At 39.5% G+C, this 11,283-nt stretch overlaps 2 protein-coding genes across 6 annotated transcripts; one reads left to right on the top strand and one right to left on the bottom strand.

The window, feature by feature from the left end:
* Positions 1-262: 262 nt before the first annotated feature.
* Positions 263-4,520, top strand: LOC113731060 (uncharacterized). 2 transcript variants are annotated; one of them, XM_027256099.2, is made up of 4 exons: positions 526-723; positions 932-1,374; positions 1,751-3,751; positions 3,912-4,520. In XM_027256099.2, exons 1-4 carry the CDS (start codon positions 665-667, stop codon positions 4,253-4,255), a joined length of 2,847 nt encoding a protein of 948 aa, XP_027111900.1. In that variant the 5' UTR covers positions 526-664; the 3' UTR covers positions 4,256-4,520. The 2 variants fall into 2 exon arrangements, with proteins under 2 accessions (XP_027111899.1, XP_027111900.1); XM_027256098.2 differs by having other exon boundaries at positions 263-1,374.
* Positions 4,521-4,797: 277 nt separating this feature from the next.
* On the bottom strand, positions 4,798-10,955 carry LOC113731062 (UBP1-associated protein 2C). Of its 4 annotated transcripts, none has more exons than XM_027256100.2 (3): positions 9,549-10,955; positions 8,586-8,617; positions 7,837-8,114 (listed from the first exon to the last, which is right to left on the bottom strand). In XM_027256100.2, the coding sequence occupies exon 1, from the start codon at positions 10,831-10,833 to the stop codon at positions 9,550-9,552; it is 1,284 nt and encodes a 427-aa protein (XP_027111901.1). In that variant the 5' UTR covers positions 10,834-10,955; the 3' UTR covers positions 7,837-8,114; positions 8,586-8,617; position 9,549. The 4 variants fall into 4 exon arrangements, with proteins under 4 accessions (XP_027111902.1, XP_027111901.1, XP_027111903.1 ...); XM_072079060.1 differs by having other exon boundaries at positions 8,027-8,500; XM_027256101.2 differs by lacking the exons at positions 7,837-8,114; positions 8,586-8,617 and adding an exon at positions 4,798-5,432.
* Positions 10,956-11,283: the final 328 nt, after the last annotated feature.

Consider the following 11,283-nt stretch of genomic DNA (forward strand, 5'->3'; position numbering starts at 1 on the left):
GGCCAAATTTAAGTTGCTTCCCTTTTTATTTATTAATTATTAATTATTTATTTATTTATTCGTTATCATTATTTTATTATTTTATTATTTATTTATTTATTTATTTATTTATTTTATTGGATGGGACCCATGGTTAGACTTGGCCAACCATGTTTGACCATGGTCGCCAGAGAGTCTGGCGACCCGAGACCTCAATTATTTTGCTCTATTGTCGGCAGCACTTGCTGGCGACATCCTTTTTTTTTTTTTTTTTGTCTTTCGGCCAACCCTTGGATTTCTTCCTGTGAACAGAGCAGCGGCGGGCGCCAGAGAGTCTCTGATGGTATATCCAAACACATCTCTGATGAATTTCGACCACAATATGCTCTATTCTGCTCCATATCTTCTCACATCAAACGCAAATATATGCAAATAATAGATATATCATGAGTCCTAGAAACTTACGTGTTGTCAACTTGCCAGTTAACATTGACAGGACCTGCTTGGTTTTTCATCTTGTGGTAATATTATGTCTCCTTAGGACTTCCATAGCACGAACCAAGAACATCACAACTGACCAATCTGCACTTCGTGCCTTAAAATCCCATGTTACATTTGATCCATCAGATGTGTTGTCAAGAAGCTGGATAAACCAAATCCCAGTGTGCAACTGGACTGGAGTGAAATGCTCGTCTCTCCACCAAAGAGTAGTGGCCTTGAACATTTCTCATCTGGGCCTTCAAGGTAACATTCCTCCACAAGTCGCAAACCTCTCTTTTCTCAATTCAATCGACATCAGTGGCAATGATTTCCAAGGCAACTTGCCTGAGGAGCTGGTACATCTGCAGAGACTCAGTTATATCAATTTCAGCTTCAACAAGTTCAGTGGAGGGGTTCCTTCATGGCTTGGTTTTCTGCCTAATCTTCAATACTTATATTTGGCAAATAACAGTTTCACAGGTATTCTTCCAAGTTCCCTGTTCAACGCTTCCAAATTGGAGGACATGAGAATTACTTACAATCAATTGGAAGGTATTATAGCTGAAGAAATTGGTAATCTTGGCAATTTGAAGATCTTAGATTTGCAAAATAACGAGCTTATGGGGTCTATACCCCGGAACCTTTTCAATATTTCGTCGTTGCAAGTAATTTCTTTGAGCGACAACAGCTTAAGCGGTACTCTTCCCATGAATATTTGCACTAAGCTTCCAAAGCTTCAAGGAATTTATCTACCACGCAACCTATTATCAGGCCAGATTCATTCACGATTCAAGAATTGCACGGAGCTTCAAATTCTCTCACTGTCCATCAATAATTTCAGTGGACAAATACCAAGAGAGGTTGGAAACTTGACAATGCTAAGCGTATTGAGTTGTGGATATAACATGTTTGAAGGTACGTGTCTTCATGAGAGTCAGCTGCGTTTTATTAACTCATTCTGAATGTATATAAGCTCGCAATGTCCATAGTTTCTCTTGAAGTTTAACTCAAACAAGTATTATGCATTGTCAAAAAGAGATAATAACTGTTGGGGCGGGGTATCAGCCATACTTTTTCCAATATATCTAGCCTTTCATGCTTGCGATTTCATAAGCATTGAATCATGCAGAAAACGTTCCTGGTTCCATAGTTGTTGCCATGATGGTATAATGACCTCCTTTTTGGCTTTTTCCTCCATGGAAGAATATTACTGAGTTACGCTCGAGACAAACACTCAGTTGCAGCCCGCATTTGCTTAAACTAATTTTTGTGTATCCTCAAATTTTGGCAGGCCCAGTTCCAGCAGAAATTGGCAATCTTCAGAAATTACAGGCTTTGGACTTCACTACGAATTTCTTAAGTGGTCCCATTCCCAAATCTTTATTTAACATGTCAACCTTGACAAGTATCTCATTTACTCTGAATAACCTTTCAGGGAGTATTCCACCTAATATAGGCCAACAGCTGCCGAACCTTGAAGAGTTATTGCTTGGAGTTAATAAACTAAGTGGAGTTATTCTTGACTCGATCTCAAATCTTACAAAATTAAGTCAGTTGGAACTCGGACAGAACCAATTTACTGGTTCAATTCCTACATCACTTGGCAGTTTGAGGTTCCTTGAGTATCTTAGTATTCTTCAAAACCATTTCACTTCTGATTCTCCTTCAGAATTCAGCTTTCTTACATCTTTGACAAATTGCAGGAATTTAAGGGTTCTAAGCATATCAGAAAACCCCTTAAGTGGGGAACTTCCTCCTACCATAGGCAATTTTAGTAGCTCTTTTCAAAACTTTTATGCAACATTATGTGGAATTAAGGGCAATATTCCACATGAAATTGGTAACCTTAGCAGTCTGTTACTGTTGAATCTTGATAACAACAGCTTGACTGGACCACTTCCAGATACACTCAAAGGGTTATCAAATCTTCAAGGATTAGATCTTCAAGATAACAGAATATCAGGGTCCATTCCGAACCATCTGTGCACTTTGAGGCATTTAGCTATAGTACAGTTGAGCAGAAATCAATTCAGTGGTCAGGTGCCAGATTGCTTTGGAAATATAACTTCTCTAAGAGAACTTTATTTGCACTCCAACAGACTGAACTCCACATTCCCAGCAAGCCTTGGAAGGCTGAAAGACTTGTTATATTTAGAGATCAGCTCAAACTCTTTCATTGGTGATATACCACCCGAAGTTGGGAATCTGAAGGCTGCATTAGCCATTGCCTTGGCAGAGAACGAATTTTCAGGTAACATTCCAACAACACTAGGAGGTCTCCAGAACTTGATCAGTCTCTCATTGGCACATAATGAATTACAAGGTCCTATCCCAGAGACATTCAGCAACCTGTTAAGTTTGCAATTATTAGATCTATCTAATAACAACCTCACAGGCGAAATACCTACATCATTGGAATCGCTTTTGCAGTTAAAACATTTCAATGTGTCATTCAATGAGCTACAGGGAAGGATTCCATTAAATGGTTCTTTCGCCAACTTCACATATGAATCTTTTATGTCAAACAAAGCATTATGTGGTGGTCCTCCTTCATTGCACTTCCCTCCTTGCACCGTCCATTCACGACGTGGATCAAAGAAGAAAAGGTTGCGTCTAGTGGTATACACTCTGATACCATCAGCATTGATGATTATCCTCATCACCATTTTGTTGGCTATCTTGAAGAAGAGGAGCAAAAGGGCAAATATCTCTGGAGTGGAGTTATTCCCCACGATTATGCATGAAAGGGTATCTTACCGTGAACTCCAGCAGGCAACTAATGACTTCAGCGAAAGCAATTTGATTGCAATGGGGGGTTATGGTTCAGTTTACAAAGGGGTTCTGGAGGATGGGGCACCATTCGCAGTAAAGGTTTTCAATTTGCAGTTAGAAGGAGGATTCAAAAGTTTTGACACAGAATGTGAAGTTCTTCGCAATCTTCGGCACAGAAATCTTGTTAAAGTCATCAGTAGCTGCTCTAACCCAGATTTCAAAGCTTTAATCTTAGAGTATATGCCCAATGGGAGCCTAGAGGAATGGTTGTATTCTCACGACTGTTTCTTAGATTTCTTGCAAAGACTAGATATAATGATCGATGTAGCTTCTGCATTGGATTATCTGCATCATGGTTATTCATCTCCAGTTGTGCATTGTGATCTAAAGCCTAGCAATGTTTTGCTAGATGAGGATATGACAGGTCACCTGGGCGACTTTGGAATTTCCAAGTTACTTGGTGGAGGTGAAATTACAGCACAAACAAAGACACTCGCAACAATTGGCTATATTGCACCAGGTAACTAAAACTTCTGCCAATAGAACTTAGACTTATGCACCTTTACTATCCTAATCTGGAAGTTCTTGCTCTTATTGTAGTTCTGTTCATGTCCCTAAGTCTTAACTGCTCTGGTTGACAAAGATGATACGACTTCGATTTTTTTTTTTTTTTAATGTAGAGTATGGATTTGAGGGTGTAGTATCCACAAGGTGTGATCTCTACAGCTTTGGTATTCTTTTGATGGAAACCTTTACAAGAAAGAGGCCAACTGATGAAATGTTTGGCGAAGATTGCGGATTGAAGGACTGGGTGATGGATGCGCTACAAAATTCAGCAAACCATTTCATTGATAGCAACCTAATTACTGTGACGGACGAAAATTCAAACAAAAAGGTTCAATGTGCATTATCGGTCATGGAATTGGCCTTGAGGTGCAGTGCTGAATCACCAGAGCAGCGCATAGACGCAAGAGGTGCTTTAAATGAACTCCGAAAAATAAAAGTTGTCTTTCTTGCAGATTGAATTTAAGAACAAATGGACACAAACAACAATCACAAGTAATCAGATTTTTTGGGTGGGTGTAATATTTTCATCTGGATGCATCCTTAGTGGTACAACTTGTCGAACCATTAGGAAGTAGGCAAGTAGCATACCCTCTTTGGTTCACACATGCTTCTGTAAGTATTAGATTGCAGCATGCTCGGACAAGCAAGTGTTCACACAGCACTAAATTGCTGCCACCGTATTGTTGCTATGAGCAGGGTATACGTATCACATGTTCTTTGCCCTTTTGGTGTCCAGAAAAATAAAAACAGGATTATAATCATGAGATCATGTAAAACAACCCGCTAACTGAAGAGACCTCCGAGGCAACTATTTCATATGCCGAAGGTTCTAACCTCTCACAGCGTGACTTCAGTCTCGAAGGACAAGTTGACAACATCAAGTCGAGGAATTAATTTGCACGACCGTCAGGCCTTAAAGAATCCCAAAGAACTATTGCTACAAAATGCATCCTTAACATGCAAAAACACTAAATGGCCAAGAAAAGTACGAGTAGTCAATTCCTCCCAAATTGCTAACTTTGTTCCATAATTTACTCGAGGATTTTGTACAAGTTACATATTCAGTCTTTGCCTAAAACCTATAAGCTGCTATGAGCAACTTATACAGCTTCTGCTTCCACATACATCTAATCGTCAATGGCAAGATGTTTTTACACTGACCAAGTACACAGTAGTACTTGAAATGTTACAACACAACTGTTCTTTTATGAACTGAAGGGCAATCAAAATTTCACCGAGCAAGAACCACAGCCATACGTTTCTATCTATGCTTGAATCCTGCTCATAAGTCTCATCGAAAGTGACCGGGCTTCAATTCATTAGCTGCAGGGGCGTCAATTTTGGCAAAGGCAGAAACGATTACAAAGTTCCCCTTTTGCAGGTATCACAGGCATTTCTATCTATGGCTGGAGTCCCGCTCATAAGTGTGTCAGAATGTGACGGGCTTCAATTCATTAGCTGCACGGGCAACAATTTTGGCAAGGCGGAAGGATTACAAGTTTTCCGTTTGCAGGTACCACAGGCATTTTGGTGTCTAGTAGCTCCACAAACTACCAACACTCTCATGGCACCAGTCCCCCAGCCAAAAATAGGAAATATCCAGAGGCATCGAGTTCAGGTGTAAGCATCTCTGCCTGCGTATGGTATAGCTTCGAACTTGAATGTACTCAGATATAAATAGAATTCACTATATTACATGGAGGGAAAGCAAACAATTGAAATGCGTGGCCCCATCCACATTAAAGAAAACTTGGACATTGTTCCTTTCCAAATGTTCACAAGCAGACAGCTAAGTGTATTACAACAGAAGACGCTGTTATAATTGCTTTAGCACTCAGTAAAGCTGGTCATGCATAGGCACTTTTCAGACCAAGGATTTAAGTCTGACCTACCTTGACAACCCTGTTAGACACATCTATCAAAAAACTAGAAATAAAATGGAAAGAGCTCAGATACAACATCCACTTATAAAGCCTTGGCCCAAGAAAACACAGCTACCAACGTATAAATGTTCAAGTGAATTCGTCTGTGGGGATGCAAGCATAACTACAAAAGGAACATCAACACTTCCCCATTCTTGTAGTTGTTTCAAAGACATGACCATTAAAATCCAAGGAGCAGTGCAATAAAGCATGCCTGGACTCTCATCCGTAATCACACAGTATTCACACACTAAAACATAAGACTGCCAAACACAAGCGAAAGAAACAAAGTAACACCTATGTTGCAAACATTCAGATTCATTAACAGATCCAGTACAAATTAAAGGCCACAAGTCAGATTATGGAAGATAAGGTGAGTTAGAGAATGTATTGAATACGCAAGGCATAGCCAATGATGCAAAGTAAAAGAACAAAAAGTCAGGATTGACATCTATCCATTAAAATTTTCTCAATAAAAATAAGGTTTTGAACTATTAACACCAGTCGTCAAAACGAGCATGCTCCAACAGCATGTGGCACCAAAGCAATTCACATTAGATATCATCAAGTCAAGTCACAAAGGAATATTCATCTACTTCATGTGAACTTATGCAGACACAATAAAAACGTCACCATAAATATGTGCATTTGTATAAGAACAACACATTCTTCACCTAACTTTCACATTTCCAATTCCCACTGCTCTAAAAACTAATCAGGAAGGAGCCCCTTTTGTATTATCCAACAAAAAACACTTAACTAAATCATAATTTTCCTCGGCAAAGAGGGTCACACATAGTTATATCTGATCTTAACAAAATGCTAGTAAGAAAGAAACACCAAAATTTATAACCAAAGAAAAAGATACTAGAGACAGTGTACTACATTTAGCCCCTTTTAGTTTCCCAAATATATGTAACCCTTTTGACGAAGAGGTCAAACAAAACAGCCACCTACCATCATGACATTAGCAGAGCTTATTGAAAGATATACACAAGTGACCTTTCAGCCTAGTTGAATTAATGTATTGTGGTTGTTATTAAAAAATTAAAACACAATTAAAAAAAAAACTCAAAAAGCAGATTAATGAGAACCTCCTAAATTCCTCCTTTATACCATCTCTCTCTTCCTCTTATTTTCCTAAAATAGATCCAAAGAAACATTATGAACTGCTGATACAAGCTCAACAAAAGGAGATCAGAGCTAGAGATGACTGCAAAATAAGAGTGGAAAACAAACTGTTGGTTATACCAGATGGGATGAAGAATGAGAGCAAGTTGATGGAAACCAGTGGTCAGCTGAGGATAACAAAAGGAAAATGATATAAGAATGGAACACATGCTGGTGGTAGTAGGACACGCAACAGAACATAATAAAGATGTGGCAGGTTGGATAAATTTACTGGCAGCGTGACAGAGAAGCAAAATTAGTGGAAGCTGAGATCTTTTATGTGGATCAGATACCTTGATGCCACTATCAAGGTTGACGAGGTATTAGTGGCTCTCAATACAAGAGAGAAAAGAAAGGTGCTGATAGTTGTGAATGGGGACTTTGGAATGGCAGCAATGGAAAGGTCAGGAAAGTGGTAGAGGAAGGGCAATAATAAAACCAATTGACAGTGACAGGCAGGTAGGAATATATAAGATTTGCTGGACTGTTGGATCATATGTTGCTACAAGTCTTATCAAAAGTTTTCTATCAAGTCAAAACAACGATTATTGACGAAATTTTAAACCTTCGTTTTAACTCCCTAGTCAACAGCCATTCTGTTGACGCATCCAATTTAGGTGTAGAAAGGACACTGAGATATGCGTATTCAATTAATAATAACTTGTTTCACAGATGGAGTAGGAAATGGTAGTCAAGGAAGAGAAAAGAAGTAGCACTGGCAAATGCAATCTCAACATAGTTGCAAAAGCCAACATCTACCACATCACAAAAACTTAGGCATTTAGTGTTAAGGGGAAGCAGATTAATAACAGATTAACGACTCAATTTCATATCAAATTTAACAGTTCAAAAAGAGCACCAAAACAAAAGAAAAAGAATAAGATAAAATGATATGAAGAAGCACAAATCTCAGCTTTTTTTTAATTTCAATAACAGACAATAAAAATACCAGTAACAACTATAATTATATTAGAGAAGAACACTACTACAAGAAACATTCCACAATCCAGTAAAGTCACATAATACAGCAACTTCTTCAAGTAAAACCATGAACTAGCCTAACTCTAGCAAATATCAAGTAATGGCCACATTTCCACAAGGAGCAGATAGAGTGAAGCAGCAACAGATGTACAGCAGTCCATTTATCAACCAAAGATATCATTGTCCGCAATCACTGAAATCACCACAACCATATAAAGCATTTGCGCCCAAGCTCTCAAACACCTGAACAGATACCCATGCATCAACTCAATCCATTAATAGAATTTCAACATAAACAAGTTTGCAGACATAATCTACAAAAAAAGGAAAAAACATAGCACATGTGCAAATGAACTTATATATCCACAAAGGTTAGAGAGAAGACATCAACAGAAGTAAAGGTGAGATTCAAGGCTCATTTTCAACACTTAAAATACACTACAAGCAGCTCCTTTGAAATTGTTAAAGAAGTTAATCTTATAAAATCGTTGAAATCTAAAAAACTCTCTATGTTTTGAAAAGCTCAAGGCTATATAAAAAAAAGCAACCCAATGCCTGCTTTCAAAATTAGATCTCGTTCCCCAAAAAAATGTGCTTATACCTTATTATGAGCTGTTGACAAAAGGCCCCTTGCAAATTAAAAATGAGTTTTTCTTAGTACAGGGCTTGTTTGTGCAAAGAAAATATAATTTCATGTGAGGCATATTCACTCACCTTGCCAGACATGGGACTCCAACAAGGGAAAACTACATGCAAACAGCAAGACAGTCAGCACATAAAATGACCAATCTCAAAGCTCAAAAAGGTGGAGCAGAATGAAAATCAAAACTACTTCACAAGTAATTTGATGATTTTTTTTATTGCAATTAAACTACAAAGACATGCCGATAATAACTGAAAAATAGAGTGAGCTCATTCTTCAACAAGTCAAAATATCACGTGCTGTCCAAACTAATGACGGAAGGTTATGAAAGAAATAACTTAGATTCCCTAGAAAGAATTGGAATGCAAGTCACTAATCTTCAACCACATGGAGATTCCAAAAGCAGCTACAAGCTTTACTTTTGCAACCTAAACAATCAACTATAGGTAAGGCAGGAGGGTAGTTGTTGTGCCCTGCTAAGCACAGGCAAAGCAGGAGTATTTCGTGAACTAATAAAATAACAGTTACATCATACATGCAAAAGTACTAGCACAAGCAATCACTCAAACATGCATAAAAAAGAGATGGGGAAAAATCTTAGAAAGACGGGAGAAAAGCTCAAAAGTCCCCAAAAAACCAGTCCAGACGTTACATGATCGAATTCAAGGTGACCCAGATAGTACCACATTTCAAATCTAAATGACCCGTAATCAATCATAATAAGCCATGGGATCAGTTAAACAGGAAAGCTTAAAAGATGTAGCTGAGGAATAGAAACCAACAAGAAGCATGAAGCAACACAATAAAACAAGAAGCACCAAATAAAGAACAAAACACACGTGAAAAGGAAAGGAACAAGTGCAACACCAAACACTGGAGGAAAAGCAAAGACAGAGGAAAACTACAAAACATATGCTCAATGATTATCCTTCATAACAAACTACAACACTAAGGGAAAACAGCAAACACTTAGCAAAGACGAATAACTAAATGAAACCAATAAACTAAAAGGAAATATCATAACAAAGAGTTACCTCAATAGTACGGTGGCATGCCCTGGTACATCCCACCTGGTGGAACCCTAGGTCCTCCTCCTTGCGGGTTTATCTGTGATGGGTAAGTTGATGATAAAGCATAATTCCCTCCATCAGCATACCCTCCAGATGTTGGCATCCCACCTGAGGTGGGAGGCATCCTGTACCCACCACCAGGGTTATTCAATCCACCAACACCACCATACTCCCCAGACCCTGCTCCTCCACCACCACCATACTGTCCACCACCCTGCCCATATCCCCCAAAGCCAGTCCCTTGCCCAAAACCCCCAGGCCCGCCAACCCCAGCATTCAGCTGTGGAGCCTGAATCATCCCTGGCTGTTGCTGAGGCTGTGGCGGCTGCTGCAATCCAGGACCAGAATACCCTCCATATGGCCCATATCCACCACCATGAACCCCATAAGTCCCATCACTGGGAATTCCTCCAGGACCAGCATTCGGCATCCCCGGCATTCCGCCTCCAGGCCCAACATTTTGGGGCTGCTTCATCTTTTTATTATCAGTAGCCAATTTACACACCACGACATGCCCATCAATAACCCTGTTTGGCTCCATCAATGAAGCTCTCGCTCCTTCTTCCGTCTTATAAACAAAAAAGGCAAAACCTTTGACCTTTCCAGTCTGCTTATCAAATCCAAGCGGGCCCTCCTCAATCTCCCCATACATTGCAAAATGGCTCAACAGCCTCTCAGAGGATATCTCAAAAGGAATATTGCCAACATAAATCTTCCTCAAAGACACATCAGCTGATTGTGAATTCCCTGAATTACCCGCTGCAGCGAGCTGCGTAACCGTAATTCTCCCATCGATTTTCTTATTGGGTTCTTTAAGCGCTAAAATAGCAGCATCAATATGCTTAAAGGTAACAAATCCATACCCCTTCGACTTCCCGGTGTTCTTATCGCTGATGACGATAGCTTCATCCAATTCGCCGTAAGTTGAGAAAACAGCACGGAGCTTCTCGGTGTTGGTTTCCCAACCGAGACCGCGAACGAAGAGTTTCCTTTGGGCCGGGTCGGAGTCGGCGACAGAACGCACGGCTTCCAAGACATCGGGGTGGCGGACGATGGCAGCACGGATGATGGGAAGGAGTTGTTCCTTAGTGAAAGGGTCGAGGATTTTGCTGACGTCTTCCGGCGATAACGGGCTCGGGAAAGGTGGTAGGGTTGCATTCGGGTCGGCGATGAGGGAAGTCGGCGCAGGGTAACCGCCGTTCTCTTCCGTTTTGCGTTTCTTGGAGAGATCCATGAGGTTGAGAGACATGGATAAAACCCTAAGTGGGAGAAAGTAAACCCTAGAGAGAGAAAGCGAGAGCAGGGTTTGGCTTGAGAGAAACCCCTTCGGTTGGTAACAGTTTTCAGAGGCAGCAATAGCTACTAGTCCGTAATAAATAGAGAGATATTTGACCTTCAGAAACAAATTAGAAAACCTTAAACGAAGAGGATTCCCTCTTTTTTAAAAAATAAAATAAAATAAAGGAATATTAATGGCACTTAATTTTTCACAGTGACACTAATGACCATTTGGATTTAAAATTGCTAAAACACGCCAGGAAAAGATAGCAAAAAAGTCATTTATGGAGAATTTATAAGTACGTTTTTATTGTTTCAAAAAAAAAGTACGTTTTTATGGTATAAGTAAGATTGCTAATGGTTTTTTCCCAATTGATTATTTTGATTGATTAAAGATTCTGATTTTGGATAACCAATTTTT

Source organism: Coffea arabica, chromosome 2e (assembly GCF_036785885.1).
Source record: "Coffea arabica cultivar ET-39 chromosome 2e, Coffea Arabica ET-39 HiFi, whole genome shotgun sequence".
NCBI classification, from domain to species: Eukaryota; Viridiplantae; Streptophyta; class Magnoliopsida; order Gentianales; family Rubiaceae; genus Coffea; species Coffea arabica.